The 16,600-nt window shown below is 43.3% G+C and overlaps 1 protein-coding gene across 4 annotated transcripts in view; it reads right to left on the reverse strand.

The window, feature by feature from the left end:
* Positions 1–2,817: 2,817 nt before the first annotated feature.
* Positions 2,818–16,600, reverse strand: part of LOC311503855 (F-box/WD repeat-containing protein 7-like) — a 36,112-nt gene continuing 22,329 nt past the window's right edge. The window contains exons 1-13 of one of the 4 annotated variants that reach the window (XM_084566751.1): positions 15,950–16,183; positions 11,951–12,033; positions 11,458–11,593; positions 10,831–10,965; positions 10,624–10,747; positions 8,689–8,825; positions 8,493–8,606; positions 5,883–6,064; positions 4,796–5,021; positions 4,642–4,708; positions 3,934–4,077; positions 3,678–3,827; positions 2,818–3,121 (exon numbers count right to left, since the gene is read on the reverse strand). In XM_084566751.1, the coding sequence (XP_084422877.1) occupies positions 2,988–3,121; positions 3,678–3,827; positions 3,934–4,077; positions 4,642–4,708; positions 4,796–5,021; positions 5,883–6,064; positions 8,493–8,606; positions 8,689–8,825; positions 10,624–10,747; positions 10,831–10,965; positions 11,458–11,593; positions 11,951–12,033; positions 15,950–15,988 (1,671 nt within the window). In that variant the 5' untranslated portion in view covers positions 15,989–16,183 and the 3' untranslated portion in view covers positions 2,818–2,987. Of the gene's footprint in view, positions 3,122–3,677; positions 4,078–4,641; positions 4,709–4,795; positions 5,022–5,882; positions 6,065–8,492; positions 8,607–8,688; positions 8,826–10,623; positions 10,748–10,830; positions 10,966–11,457; positions 11,594–11,950; positions 12,034–15,949; positions 16,184–16,600 lie in introns of those variants that run through there. The other 3 variants (XM_084566749.1, XM_084566750.1, XM_084566748.1) reach the window with 3 other exon arrangements.

Here is a 16,600-nt window from a genome sequence, read left to right on the forward strand (position 1 = left end):
TGTCGCCGTAGCTTCTGAGTCAATTTCACGCAGAAACTACAAACATTTAAGATAATTATCCGGCCACTTGCGCTCAAGTTGCCCCAGATGGGTGTTAACCATAAATGACTAAAATAATGACACAAATTTAAAAGGCGAGAGCAGCAGCGATATCGTTCCTAATGTGAAGCTGCCTTTCTCTCGGATTCACGGCCGTTTAAAAGTCGGAGGCTACTCGGATAAAGCCTTGTGTCAGCAAATGTCTCCCCTGAGCTGAAGTAGCTGAAGAGGTTGTGTGTGTGTGTGTGCGTGTGCGTTAGCCGCTAATGTAATTGCTGTGGGCAGAGTGCGGCGGTTATAAAGCCCACAAACACAAGGCTGGTTTCATCTCACTAAAAGCACCAGCGGACTCTTTGTACGTGGAGACGGTGGAGTAACGAGATTATGCTGCAGGGCCCGAGTGTCGACACCATAGACCTGTAGGAAAAGTGGACATCATGACAGCTCCTCTAAAAGTGAAGGCACAGCATGTGGAGCTCCACCTGGTGGCTGGCTGCAGTATAGGTCATATAAGCTCCGCCCCCTCCATGTTAGGACATAGGACAAACTGGCGTTAGGGTCTGGGCTATCGGCGTAGCTTCTCCGTCAATTTCACGCATAAGTCTAAACTGCCTATTAGTCTTCTGTCAATCAACCCATAAAGCCCCGCCCACATGCTCTGATTGGCCCGGACGATATCTGCAGGAGCAGAATCTGTTCTCAACGGAGAGACTCCAGATAAACTTGGGTGGTGGAGGAAAACTTTATTTGCTTCGGCAAATAAAGTTGACAACTTTTTTTTTATTTTTTTTACATGAATCGTTTGTTGCCGAGTCTTCAGATACGACCGCAAACGAACTAAATACACAAAAACACGACTATAGAAAGAGCAACATGCTGTGAGTTTAATGAGTTGGTGTTTTTGTGGCTAACCTCCAGAGGAGCAGCTGAAAAAAAACAACTATTACCCATGAGGCTTTGCAGCTTGTTGACAGCAAATGTCTCCCTCAGGAGCAGCTACAAAACACCAGCGGGTTAGTTTCAAAGGTGTTTGTGCATTAATTCAGTATCTCAAGTTTAATTTTAAAACTAGAAACAACTCTTATTTGTTATGAAACAATATATATTAAAGGACGAAAGGTAAATGGTAGGTTCTGATATTTCAAATTTGGTTTTCGTCCTTTAATATATGGATAAAAAAAAAAAGAACGAAATATCTTCTTGGATGTAAATATTTTTCATTTTAAAACATTATTTGGACTTTGAGGGGAGGGGTTCAGAATAAAAAAGAAGGCAGCCACTCGTATAAAACTCATCTTTATTGATTCTCATCCCTTATAAAAAGCTCAATATGTACATCCTCTTTGTATTTACACTATGTTACATGATTACAGCATCAGAACGCCTCACACCTGCAATAGGCCCCCCCCAACCTAGAATACCACTTGTCGGAGCTTATTGGCTGGAGGTGTTGCCAGGCAACGGCAGCCAGTTGGATTATTATCTGCGGAGAGGAACTGTTTAAAATTATTTATGTCTTGATTTTAAATCATGTCGATACTAAAAAATAAAAACAAAACAAAAAACGTAGTAATGCTATAATTCAGTGCAAGTTTAAGCCTTCAAATGGGGTCATGTCTCATATAGTGTTCTCAAAAAGGGCGTGAATGGCGCCCCCTTGTGGTTCCCCATGACCTCGTGAGTGGAAAAATGGCGGCGGTGGATGGTAACTGATTTGATTTCGTAACATGTCAGAGGGAAATGTTGACGATGCCAACAATCCTCTTCCTCCTTTGCATCAAGTTACCTGCTCGTTAGCTTGTTAGCTGTTAGCATCGGTGGCTTCTAGACGCCAACAGGCTCCAACCACCATTGATTGATCTGCTAGTGTCACATGGGAAAACAGACTTAGGGAATGTTTTCTTTGCTGTGGATAGCTTTTTAAATAAAAGTTGGAAGTTTTGATATCAAGGGTCACGGAATTTCAAAACTGTGGTGCCGTGACATTGATGGCGCTGTTTGAGTTATTAGCCGCCCTATGTGTTGTGTTCACTAATCTATCTTGCTAATGCTAGCCGTGTGACTGTGCGATCGGTCGAGCGTAAAATCGACACGTTCGAGACATTTTTTTTTACCGCAGAACAAAATTGAAAAAAAAATTCCCTAATCCTCAAAAAGCTGAATGGCATACAGTCGCCCTTCTACACCGGTGAATCATTCAAACGTGATTTTAGTGCGCAGTAAACATGGAGGGTTGACTCCTTTTGCCTCCGTAGAGCTTTAAATTAAGACAAAGCCGTTGCAGATGTGAGGCTCTGGTTACGCCTTCCTCCTTTTGCACGATGGGAAAAACAAGCTTTTATTCCCTGTTTGACTGTTGTTTCTGGGTAGAAACACAACAAGTTGCAACATTTGGGGTGCAACTGCTGGTATGAAGACAATACTGGCTGAGTATGAGGTTCTGTTTGCCTTTGAGAGTTGCCCATGTGTCTTGAAACCGTCAGTATTTGGTAGATTTGGTTGGTAACAGCGTCGTTGACCTCCTTATTGGTGAAGCAGCGATATAAATTAATGCCCCCGTCCTTCCTCTTCTCCCATCGGCTACATTCAGTAAAGTTTTTTTTTCTTAAAATCCACCAGGATGAGTCCTGAATTTGTTTGTCCAACATTCACTTGTTCTTGCAGAAACCATTTACATCCATGCTTTTGTCCGTCAAGAGCGCCAAACATAAATTTTTTGTCCACCTGTCTCTGCCGGCCAATCAGGACGTGTTGTAACATTCACACCTGTCTGTCGGATGACAGTTTGGAGAAAAAAACGACTTTGGTCAAAAAAATAAACTAAAAAAAAAAAAGACAACGAGATAGCGTCCGAGGTGTCCGAAGAAGCAAAACCCGCAATCCTTATTTTCATCTCAGTCTTTTGTCCCGGGTTGATGATGTCACTTCCTCATTCGCCTTCCCTCGCCTCAGTCTGACTCTTTCTTCTTGTCGTCCAGGTCGAAGTCTAATACGAGCAGCTTGGTCTCCTCGGTGCCGTTCCTGCTGCCGGCGGCGCACACCAGTCGAGTGTCGGACGCTCTGATTCGCCAAACGACGCCACCTGTTGAATCAGAAGCATATAATTGGTCCATACATAAACATATAATTAGCATGCTTCGGATGAGACCTGACCAAAAGATTACCGTAATTACGTCAACGGTTTCTGAAAGCTGAGACGTTGCACTATACAGCCAATATGGTGGCATTACGGTAATTTCTCTTGCGCCACTCCCACATTGCAAGGACATTTTGAGGCTTAGGCGCTAAAGGATTACACCTCACTTGATTACATTTATTTGCACAATATATATCTCTAACTGAGTTGACGTTTAATTGGAATCAAAACGAATCTGGACCTTGTGAATCGGAGTTGAATCGATTCAGGAAACCAGTGGCGATGGCTTCCACCACACCACCAAACATGTACTTCTGATGTTCCCAAACTATGCCGGATATAATTCAACATTATAATTCATCTGTGATTAGACAGCAGATTAAACATTTTGGTCAAACATTTCCTTGCTCCTTCTTTGAAACTATCAACCATGCTGCCGTTTGATGCCGCTAACTAATCGCCGCCTGCTATTGAGGTGTGATGTTGTTTGTGAAGTCCTGACCTGAACCCCGGCTCTGCAGCGCCACCACGTCCCGCAGCCAAGATCCGGTCCGCAGGTCCCACAATTTGACCGTCCCGTCGTCCGAGCTGGACAGGACCAGCCCCCGGCAGAACTGCAGGCATGTCACCGCTGACTGGTGCTTGTTGGGACCTGAAGGATGCACAACACCAAACTGTGATCTCAACTTTCACTGATGTTATGAGTAGAACTGGTGTCAATAAAGGACACTCTAAGCGGGACGCTATCGTTGTCCCACCTTGCAGCGTGTGGAGGCACTGTCCCGTCCGGACGTCCCACACTCGTACCGTGGAGTCGGCGTTCCCGGACACCAGGATGTTGTCGCGCAGCTCCATGCCGCTGGTCAGCGATTGGTGGCCGGTTAACGTGTGGACACACCCACCTGAACAGGACACACCCATTTTAATGGTACAGTTGGTAATTTAATAAGAATTTAATTGAATTTAAACATCGTCAGCATAGAGTAACAATTTTATCTGGAATAAAGTGAATTATCTTTGATCCACTTTGTTTTTTTTTACAAAAAGTTCTATGTAGATTAGCACTTGCCCACATATTCTCACAATAAAAAGGTAGTTTACGAAATGAGAAAGGCATCAAAGCAGTAGTAACGCCGTGAAAAGCAAGCAGAGACTAAAGTGATGTTGTAGGGGATTATTTAAGGTGTCAGTGTTACGCACTGTAATGTCAAAACTGCCAAAAATCCCCAAGGAAGGAGAACGCAAGCAGAAACAAACAAGCTGAAATGGATAAAGTCTGGATAAATCAGTGCCAGACGCTTCTATAGAAGTTATCTGATGTAAATGGAGTTATGAACGTATGTTTCTGAGCAGCTGAGATGTTGATAAAAGTAATAAAAACATGAAAAGTATCCCTCCCAGGAACATCTAAAACAGATATATAATTTGCAGTAACTATAGAAATCATGACCACTAAGCATCTCTACCTGTCTCTGCGTCCCAGACTCTGATGGAAGTGTCCAACGAGCCGCTCACCACAAACGCCCCATCGAACTGCAGAGAAAGAGGGAGCCGGTTAACCAAAGCGAGGAGCCGAAAGATCCTCTCCGTGTAGCTAGAAGCTAAGAATGCGCTGTTTACCTGCAGTGAGTACACTCTGTTGGTGTGTCCCTGCAGCGTGTGCAGACACACCTCCGTCTCGGGGTCCCACACCTTCACCATGTAGTCGTAGCCTCCGGAGACCACGCGGCGGCCGTCGTACTGGACGCACCGCACCGCCGCCACGTGGCCCGTCAGCACGTGCTCACAGCGGCCCGTCGACACGTCCCACACCCGCAGCGTGGTGTCCCGGGAGCCCGACACCACCCTGAGAGAGAAGGGCACGACATCACTGCACCGCCGGCCAATCAGACTCTAAGTGTTATAATGGCGAGGCGCTAACACAGATGGTAGACAAAACGGACGACGCGTCTTCACTTTCTCCTATGAGTCAAAGTGAAGCTGGAATTTCAGGGCTATGGGCGGCGCCATCTTGTTCGAGTTTGTGAGCCCACACTTGCCTACTTTTTTCTCCACAGTGCTAACGTTGTATTGTTGCTTTAGCTAGCTAGTTAGTTAACATTAATTCTACTCGTTAAGTGGATTTCAAACAGACTACCGGTGTCATGGAGTGGTTGTCAATGGCAACACATCATGGAGGAGGAGGAGCTTGTGACCTATGCTGCAGCCAGGAACTGAGGAACTGTCATGGCGTCCACTCTTTTTACAGTCTATGGTGGATACAGGCGTGTGTGCCGTTTCGAGTGTGTCTACATTTATAATGTTAGTGTGTATTTGTGTGTGAGTGTGTAGCATATTTAAGTGTGTGGGCTCCAGGTGTCAGGTGTCCCTTATAGCAACCACAAACAATGAATACACTGTAGCTGTGCTATGCTGGTTACCACGGAGACGAGCAGTAGCCGGGAGGCATTTTTGTGTGCTTGTGTGTGTGTATATGTGTCCTTCTGGCTGTCATGGAGATGAATGTAACTAAAGTGTGTGTGTGTGTCTTTCCAGTTGTCATGGAGACAAATGTAGCTAAAGTGTGTGTGTGTGTGTGTGTGAATGTTCTGGTTGTCATGGAGACAAATGTAGCTAAAGAGTGTGTGCGTGTAAATGTGTCCTTCTGGTTGTCGTGGAGACGAATGTAGCTAAAGTGTGTGTGTGTGCGCGTGCGTGTGACACTTACCGGTTGCCGTGGAGATGCATGCAGCGCACGGTGGACGTGTGTCCGTACAGCGTGTGCACGCACTCGCCGCCCTCAGCGTCCCACACCCGCAGCGTCCGGTCGGTGGAGCCGCTGATCACTGTGGCAGCGGACATCTGACTGCACCACACGCCGCCGCTGTGACCCGTCAACGTCCGCAGACACTGAGAGAGAGAAAGAGAGAGAGAGAGCGATGGAACAACCTGAACAGGTGGAGACAGACAGTGGTCACCAAGGCAACGACTGACAATACAACTCTTAAGCCCCGCCCACACATGAAGACATTTGCTCGTTGTCCATCAGTTCGTAGCTGACAGTCGGGCTCTAGCGGACGTTCCAGGTTCTGGTTGCCTAGGTACTGGCTGAAACATTAGGTTCACTAATCAATGCATTCTAATATGACCGTCCTGCACTAAATCCTATCTTCATGACTGTTCTAATGTTGAGTTAATGTTGAAACAGCGTCAGAAAGGCGGTGAATCCCCTGGATGATGATTGTGGATGATAGTAGTAGCTTGCGTTGCTGTTTGTGTTATTTAGCCTAGCCCACTGACTACAGTGTCAAAATATTAGGAACCTGTGTCAATTCAGCAGTACTACGAACCACAGTCTCTACAATGAAAACACAGAGGAAGGGCTTCACGAGGTGATTGACAGTAACAGTAGTCAACAAAATGGTTCTGATTGGTTGGAGGACTATCCAGTTGATGCAGAGGTAGTCTTTTCTCAGTTGAAACACGCCCCGTAACGAAATACTGTACGTATATATTAGAATATTTCACTAGTGTACCTAATGAAATGGCAAGTAGGTGTTTATGCCAGAGTGAATATTACAGCGCCACTTCTCTCACATTCTTTGCTACCGTATATAGTGTTTTTTTTTTCTTTCCCCCACCACTTTCACAGCTACCCTTGAAGGACACACGAACGGAGAAAAAGGCAGTTTCACCTTGAAGGTGTTGCAGTGTTGGTTGCCGAGGCAACAGTGGGAAAACTTTGCCTTGGCAACTGTTGCAGAGACAGAGGACGATACTGAACCGTCAGCGCTCGCTCGTTACTTCCCATTACTTGCAACGGATAAGACACTGATAAAGTAAATTTAGAATAATTTACTGATGACTTTATTTGTTTATTACAGAGAGAGACCGTACCGCACGCCATGTCGTCCCCCCTGTTATAGACAAGGGTGGGGTTTTCTTTCTGCATAGAGCAACACAAGCAGAACTTGTGTTTTTCCTGGTGGAGACTGACCCTAACCTAGCGTATCCCCAAGATGATTCTTACAGTGGAGACTCTGTGAACCCATCTATGTCCGCACAAGGAGAGCAGTAGAAGTACACAGTGTACACACTCCAACAGTCGGGCAGGTCTAGACGGAGGAGAGAGCAGGTGTGTCCTGTTAAAGAATGTTCAGCCAAAACCAGATAGAGACTCTGAGTCACTGCGGTGTTTCCCCCACATGTGGCGTTTAAATGACATGCGAGTACGTCTTATTGATTATGGTGGGCAAGTAAGGACGTCCCGATCGGTATCAGGGCTTCAGCCAAGCTTTATCTTTTGTAGGTATTTATGTTAGGTCTACCATAAACTAAAACCACGTCCCCTGTGGTGTCAAAACACCTTCTTATTCTGTTGTAATTGCAGTTGGCTAGCGTCAAAGCAAACTGCAATTACAAGGAGTTGTCAAGGACAAAAATCTTCCAGAGAGGGTTAGGGAGTTTATGGCAGCGTTGGATGACCAGAACATTTCTGGAGTAGAGAACACAAGGTACCAGCTACCCTCTCCACACTACATTAACTTTGACAGAAAGATTTATTGGACTGAATCCAGTGGACTCTAGGAGAAGACAAGGAAATACTTTAGGAAGCTACAGGAGACCAACTCTAGGACATTTAAGTTCGGTATCAGATTGGCCAAAGAAAAGATTTTGTCGCTCACAGTGTGAAAGCAGCACAGCTGTAAGGACTCGTTGACGTCATCGCTGATGTTAAGACCACAACCATTGTTGCCATTACGACCATTTTATATTGATGTTAGCATTTAGCTGAATGCTTCACTGCCTCACAAGGATGCTAGCAAGGTTGTCCTACTCCTTGAGAGCCACGTTAAAAGACACCTTCTTAAAGGGGAACTACTGTTTTTTACAACCTGGACCTTATTTCTGGCATAAAATACGATCGTTCACTCACCCATATAACTTTTGCGTAATTTTTAGTCAATCGGGAGATATTTAGATCTGCGTATATCCATATAGTGGGAGTGAATGGGGCACCGAAACGCAACCTCTAAATAACGCATTGTCTGCTGCGAAACTCGTTCATTTCACCAATATTATGTTATCGTACGCTTGTGCTATTCCCCGTTGAGTTAGCTGTTATCATCATCCGGGGGAAACATTAACTTTTGTCAGCAAACGTAGACGACGTGGATGCAGAAATACAACTCACAGCCTATGTAAGCAATGTGAGCGATTCAAAATAAAAGCACTGTGTCCAATAATATCACAACGCTACAAAATAAAACTGCAGCTGGAACACCAGAAAATCCTAATCTACATAATCAATACGTCTGCTGCTGCTGCTGCATCCTACCTTGCCGGTGATGGCCGACCAGACTTTGAGCGTGTTGTCGTCGGAGCCGCTGACGATCAGGTCGCCGCTGAACTGGAGACACGTGATCACGTGATCATCGTGACCTTTCAGCACCTTCACAGAAACGAGAGGGGTTCAATGACTGACCAATAACGTCGACACATCAAACACACGCCTCCCAGCTGAGTTTTAATACCATGGGTTCCTGTGTGTCCCCCTTCCTCCAGTTGGTCTCTATGCGGTGTTGTCTGATGTAGGCTGATTTCCACGGGCTAACCGCTTCACCTGGTTGTACACACTTCCTGCGACGAGATGACGCACAATCTGAAACACCTGGGGAGCAAAGAAACAGATACATTTTAATATAACTGCCACTTAGTTGTTTGTTCTGTAATGCTAACAGTGACTACAGAGTGAGCTAGCATTAGTTGCTACTAGCATAAAAAGCATCTCACACTGCAGTGTAAGCAAAAACAAGCTAATTGACACACACTTGCTAGTTATTGCTAATTATACACTTTTTAATTGTTGTACTGTTGAGATAAGTCTAATTGTTGCAATTTAAGCTAACATTAGCCAATCAAACAAGCTAAATGCTATTAAAATTACTTAAATGTATCATCATTTTAGTAATAACTGCATTGTACTACAAGTTAACAAACAAGTTCAGTTAATATGGTGTAAGCTAACATCAGCCCCATTTAGCATGTGTAAGCTAAAATAAATTCTAACAGTCGCGACTGCAGTGTAAGCTAATGTTAATCACCCAAGCCAGCTGCAAAAACAGTTCTAAACAATATCGAAAGAGTTAGCTAGTCAGCTGTAGCAAGCTATCATTAGCTGCTACAGTTTAACTGAAATCTCTAAAAAGTTTAGGCGCTACCACCAACTATTAAAACCAACCAACCAAGCAGCAGCTTGGCTCACATAGCACAAGCTAATAATATCTTGTTTTGCTGGTATGACTGTAGTGTGAGCTAACGTTAGCTCAGCTGCGGTAGTTTCATAGAAGTCATGCTCACATAAGCTAATATTAAACCAGAGCAACAAAAACCAACCAAAGTTCGTAGTCGCAAACCTTTCATTTCAAATCAAGAGCTTAATGGAGTAAGCTAACATTAGCAAGCTATGACCGTGTAACTCAAACTGGTAATATGTTCAGTTTTACAACACTAAGTCCAGTATTTCTACTTTAAACTGGCATCACTGTGTTAGTAGTAGAATACTACCTGCTGTATTTTTCTAATTAGGTGTACTGTGAGTGAACGTGGGGTGCAGCTAATGAAGGTTAGCAGCATTTGTATGCACCCCTGAGCTCTAGCTAACGCCAACACAGTTCCCAGCGGTACGGCAGGGTTGTTAATAATTAGCCTTATTTATAAGGCTGGTGAGCTGCAGTCCTCACCGGCTTCATTAGTATGGCTGTGGCAGGGTGCTAGCGCTAGGTAGCCTCATTGGTATGGCTGCTGTGTGCTGGCAGTGAATCTCGGCTGACTGGCAAAACGCCTAGAGACACACACACACACACTAACGCACACAAACACACAGCTACTGCACTGCGCTGAATGAAGGAGGAGTGACGGACTGTGTGCAGCTGTATTTGCATTTCACACTCAGGTTAGAAAGCACCATGCGTCCAGTAAGTTCCCATCTCTATTTGTAATTCTGCTTTTCATATGTTGCATGTGAAAAGGCGAATTGTGATGAACTCGCAACAACATCAAATGCTTCAGGTTTTAAAGATTTTAGAAGATTAAGAACAACGTTCCACTGACCAGACGATTTAGAAATACTTAGAAAGAAACGCCCAACCTCCCAACGCCGCTGAGCTGATCTGAAACGTTTTTTTTAAGCAAAATGTGTGAGAATTTGCTTATTTTTCTCCTTCGAGATGATAATAAATCCAATATCTTTGGGTTTTGGGGCTTGCTGGTCGAACAAAACAAGACATTTAATGATGATGTTCTAATCTTGCAGCCTTGACCTTCATAGCTTGCTTTAACCTACAGAGAAAACGTTACTGCTCGGCCTTTAAGAAGCATCACGTGCAGCCTTTGCCATTAAAAGAAGACGACGGCCCCATTTTAGCTGATGGTTAATTGCAGAAATTACAAAATATTTCAGTATTTACCTTCCTCGCGGCACTTCTCCCTCCATAGCAGGTTGTCTTCGGCCAGGATCCTCCAGTACCTGCAGGTCTGGGCGGCCTGCAGCAGGTCTCTGGGAGCCAGGAAAGTCAGGACGTACAGGGCCAGCTGCAAAACACGATAAACTCAACGGTAAAACGACGAGCTCTGTTTTGTCCTGCTCACAGTTTGGGGAGTGGCGGTTCCCGTACCTCTTTGGGCAGCAGGGATATGAAGTCTCTCTGGAACTGAGGCTCGATGACCTGCATCACGTGCTTCACCTGACTGGTCTCGCACCGGTCAATCAGCTCGTCCAGAGCCAGCAGCCTCTCGGGACCGCTCCACGTCTGAAGGTGGGAGGGGAAGAGAGGATGGCGCATTTTACAACATGAGCACGTCTTGTTTTGTATGTTTTAAACAAATCATTCGAAGTTAACCTCCAGGATGTAAAAGTAGAGATGCATTTGGTTTCCGCCATAGACTGTATAAAGATGAACGGTTTAAGAGCTCCTCAAAAGTGAAGCCGAAGCAAGCAGAGCTCCCTCTGGTGGCTGGCTGCAGTATAGGTCATAAGCTCCACCCCCTCCGTGTTAGTTAATTAATTGTTAATAAATGTCTCGTATGTCTTAAATTTGTAATAAAAGCCCGGTCACGCCAACGTTTAATGGTACAAGTACTGTTGTTACTGTTGGCTAGCTTAGGTTCCCCTCTACACTGCACCTGAATACAACGATATACAGACAATCTGAAAAGCTACCATGACTAATTTCTGCTAGCATGTTAGCAGCTAGCTCACCACCTACCTACATAACTACACTATTAACTATTAAGTAACTGACCTGGAAGGTAAGAAGCCAGTCCTGCAGGCCGGAAGGAGGCGGGCCGGAGGTGACCCGCCGCCGCTGAGCTGAATGCCCGTTGGCCAGCCGTAGGTCGCCGAATGTGGTGGGTGTAGCCTGAACCAGACTGGAGGGACTGCAGAGAAGCAGAAGTTAGCGTTGGCACTTGCTAACGGGTGACAGCAGCTATAAATGAAGCCTGTTACCACATTTATTTGAGATGGTTGTCTTACGTTTAGTGCTAATAACAGCTGTTCGCTAATGGTTGGCCACTGTCTTTTCTTTGTGTTGTTAGCTGTAATGCTAATGGTAAAAATTAACAACCAGCGAAAGCGGCTGACTGTAGCTTTACTTTAGTTCTTGGGAAAAGACACGTTTAGCTAGTTAGCCTATAGCTAATTAGACTAGTTAGTAAGTCGTGACTAAGTCATGAAGTCAACCTAAACGATGACAGTCAAGATGAACGTCGCTTCTTTGGGTATGGACGCGTTACCTGAGGTATCCGTTGCCCTTGCAGTGCTTCTTCCCTGAAGGAAATGGCCGGCCGTCTGGACCGTGATCCAGCTTCCTCTTCATCTAGTGGTGGGAAGACAAAAAGATAATCGGTCAGAGAGAGGGTAAAACGTGGAGCTTTTAGATAGATGGATACTTTAATTATCCCGAGGGAAATTCAGCGTCCAGTAACTTCATCACAAAGAAACAGATATGAAAGATGTTTAAGTTATATAGTAATATGAATATATATATAATGCTGTGTAAAAAAAATAAAAATACAGTAGTATCAGCAGGTGGTTCCTCACAGGGAGGCGTTGTAGAGTCATATGGTCTGAGGGACAAATGACCTCCTCATCCTGTCCCTGGACCAGGACATAGTCTCTGTCTGACTCTAGTGTTGTGTAGATGTTAATGAAGGGCGGCTGTATGGATAGTTCCTTATAACCTTTTCAGTAAAATCTTTGGGTCCAGTGTCCGGCTCAAGGACACTTTGTGATGTGTCCACCACCTGAGTCATAGCCGGCAAAGATTAGACGTCCTGAAATGTCCAAAACCTTTGTTTAATTTTATGTGTGTCAAAGAGGCATCAAAGACATGACTAAACCAAGTATTCAGTACTCTGACTGATCTGAACCCTGGTCCAACTTGGTCCCATCAGTCTTGACGCCGACCCAAATATTTGTCACAGTCCTCTCAACAGTCTTGGTTCAGACTAGAGGAGTTTCACGACCATTTATCCTTGAATTTGCGGCTTCGTAGGAATCGGCGCAGAACGTCAGTCCAGACCTCGCCTGATAGTTAAGATTTAAAATCTGGATCATAACGTTTCACAAAAGCCAACAAGAAAAGTCCGTACGGTAGCTAGCATTCTACTGTCAACTGAGTCTCCCCAGACATTTTCTCATCCACATTTATTTAACCTTATGACCTTGATCGGCAAACCAGCTCGCAGATGTACCACGCTCTCTGATCTGGCAGGACAATCTGAACGCAGTCTTGTAGTGTGTGCACGTTTGAGATTTGTGCGAAGAGCGTCTGTGGAGTTTCTCCCCAAGTGGGAAATGTAACCCCATTTCAAAATCAGGATTTTAAGATTCTCCTGTCGGCAAGCTTTTGTTATGTGCGTCCCTGCTTACAGTGTTAATTCTTCTGTACTCACTGGCCACTTCATTAGGTATGCTAGTAGACACATTTTCATCCAAACCCCGTTTCAATTGGAGTTTGTGGTGCTGTTAAACTGGGTTGAATTAAACACTCAAGAGTTTCTTTTCTTCAGTCTACAATGTCAAAATATTAGGAACACGTCTCGCAGCCTCCACAATGAAAACACGGTTGAATCAACATCTCTCTAATGCTGAACACCAGAACCTTCAAGAGGACTTAGATTTAGAGCAAGGCCGTTACGTATATCAAGACGGTTTCTATCAGGACACATGAGGGCTGGGGAGGAAATGCAAGAGGAATTCCTGCAAATGTTTGTGGGACGTCCCTGCGGTCGGGAAGAAGAAGAAGAAGAAGAAGAAAAAAACTGCTGCAGAGTCCGAATGAAAGAAAAGATGCAGATAAACTGCAGCACTCTGTTAAAGCACAGAGAGAGAGAGAGAGAAAAAAAACGAACCCAAGGTCTGAATCAGCCTCCCATCTCTTCCCTCTGCGTGTCTCGTCCAATGAATGAACGCAGGAATGCAGAAAATCGGAGGAATGTCGCCGGTGCAGCACTAAGTCTAAAATAGCGCTAACAGGCTGCAAGACAAGCATGTGTGTTTGTGTCCTTATTCCCCCTTGGCATCTTCTTCCTCTGCTTTCAAAATAAAACACATTTCAGCAAAGTCAAAGCTTTTTTTTTCCTTTTTTTTTTTTTTGTCCCCGCTTCCCAACATATGGCCACCCTAAACTCCTAATCTGCTTTTCATTTTTGGATCTAAAAAGTCGCCGGCTTTTTGAAAACAGCTGTCGCGTCTGTGTGGCTCTGATTTTAAGCCGGGGGGCAGAAAAATATTTCACTTGGTTTGGGTTTTGATGGGCTATGAGAATGTGTACTGTAAAAAAAACAATGTATGTTTTGGAGCTACTGATTTATGGGGTTTTTCATAGCTGACACGCCTGTATGGATCCTTTAATTGCATTTTTACAGTGTAGTGAGCTAATAGTTTTCAAGGTTTTAATCTTGTGTTTGATGCAGTGATAAAGTTATATAGATAAACAACCATTGTTCATTAGATTTAAACTAATTTCCATGGATATTTCACTATATTTGACCAATATTTCTTTGCATTTTTACAGTGTTGGGAAATTAAACTTTAACCAGTATACAAAAATAATCTAGTTTATAGCAGCTACCTGTCGGAACATCTCACAAAAACTCATATTTCCCAAGATTTTAATCTTTAAATTGAAGCGTTTAAACACTGACAGGGTTTAGATATGAATGTTTTTATCAATTCAATCAACCACATTTAACCCAAAGTGAAATAATTTTGCTTAGACGGCTGTAGTTGCTTTATATGCATTTTTACAGTGTAGCCAGCTACAAAATTACAGTTTTCAAGGTTTGAATCTTGTGTCTTGATGAAGTGGTAAAGTTATATGGATCAACAACCATTGTTAATCAGATTTAAACTAATTTTCATGGATATTTCACTATATTGGACCAATATTTCTTTGCATTCTTACAGTGCAGGAAGTTATAGCATCTACCCATTGGAATATCTCTATTTTGATGCATAAAACGCATATTTCCCAAGGTTTTAATATTTTAGTTGAAGCGTTAAACACTGACATGGTTCAGATATGAATGAGCTTGATTTTTATCAATTTTTGTGACTTTTCAGTGTTTATCAACAAGTATTTGACACTAAAAGTAATTCAGTTTAAACAGATTTTCAACCACATTTGCCCCAACGTGAAATAATATTGCTTATATGGCTTTACGGTTGATTTATTTGTATTTTTACAGTGTAGCCAGCTAAAAATTATCAGTTTTTAAGGTTTTAATCTTGTGTCTTGGTGCAGTGATAAAGTTATATAGATCAACAAGAATTAGAGACTAAAGTTCATTAGATCTAAACAAATAATAAACCACATTTTGACCAAACATAGCTGACACTGAAAGAAGACTTTCAAGGCTTTACTGGCGGTAAACACGGACGAGGACTAAATACTAAAGACGTTCACAGCTGTGTCTTCACTTTAGTGATTTATGTCGACTCTATAGGATAATCTGCAGACACACACCACTACAGGTAGTTTTTACAGGATCTACTTTACATTCTCCTTCAATAATCTGCATTTTCACAATATCGGAGAGCAGCACATTACTAAACATGCATTCTTGCAGGATCGGACGGTCAGATTTCATCGGATCTTGAGCGTTTTTTAAAAGGTTTTTGAGGTTTTGTGCACCAAAGTGACAATGCAGGTGCCTAAAATGTGTTTTATTCCTGTGACAAAGCAGTAAAGTATATAGTATTTTGCCGTTTTATACACCTTAATTGTGATTATTGACACATTAATTGATAGTAAGTGCACAGGGAGGAATTAATGGTTAATTTTGGACCTAAATAATCAAATTTACAGCAGCTACATGCTCCAATATCTCTATTTTGATGCACAAAAACTCATATTTCCCACGGTTTTAATCATGAAGTTGATGCTTTAAAGGTAAATAATTATTAAGTTATTATTTATTATAATTAAAATCAATTAATTTAACTGTAATAAACACTTCAGGAGCCTTGGTCCTATGAGATTAATGGTTAATAATCAGTAATCAGAGATAGAGGATGTGAAGGGAGTTCCGCAGTGGTACACGCATAGAGAGAGAGAGGAAAAAAAAAAAAAAAACACGCATTAAAAAAAAAAACCAACGCACGCGCTACCGAGGCTGTCAGAGAGAAACGCCTCGTCATCCCGGCGCACGAGGCTCCGACAACTCCCGGTGTCCGCGCGACAACCCCCCCACGGAGCTGATCACACCGATCGATCGATCAATACTCACTTTATAGAAGATGAGCTTCAGGGTGCCGTAGAAACCCATGGCTGCAGAAGAAGAAGAAGACTAACGATGACACTAACGACACAGCGACCAATAAATAAACAAATAAACAAACGCGGAAGTAAAAACTGGAGATTAATCCGTCAAAGATCCATGTGCTGTTAATCGATTATCGATCAGGGAGCTCGCGCTGCTGCTGCTGCTGCCGCTGCTCCAGGACTCTCTCTCCCTCTCTCTCTCTCTCTGCTCTGACTCTATGTGACTCGACCTCCACCAGGAACACGCAGGGACATGCCTCTCTCCACGAGTGGGTGGGAGGTGGGGGCGGAGCCAAGCAGAGAGCACTATGCTACATATAAATATGTTTAATCGGCGATTAAACGGTTAACGAGCGATTAATCACCGACTAATGGCGCTCAATCACTTGTTATTTTGGGCTTTTATTATTTTATATATTATAAATGATGTACTATTTTAATAATAATAATACTTCATGCCAAATTAATCACATTTTAAAAAGTTTTATTATTATTAATAGCTATAATGAACATAACAATAAGAATAAAGTATATATACAATAATAATAATAATAATAATAGAAATACTAGTGTGGTGTTCATATTTTTGGTATTCAGCCCGTGTTCGCAGCATTTA

Source organism: Chelon labrosus (genome assembly GCF_963514085.1).
Source record: "Chelon labrosus genome assembly, chromosome: 1".
NCBI lineage: Eukaryota > Metazoa > Chordata > Actinopteri > Mugiliformes > Mugilidae > Chelon > Chelon labrosus.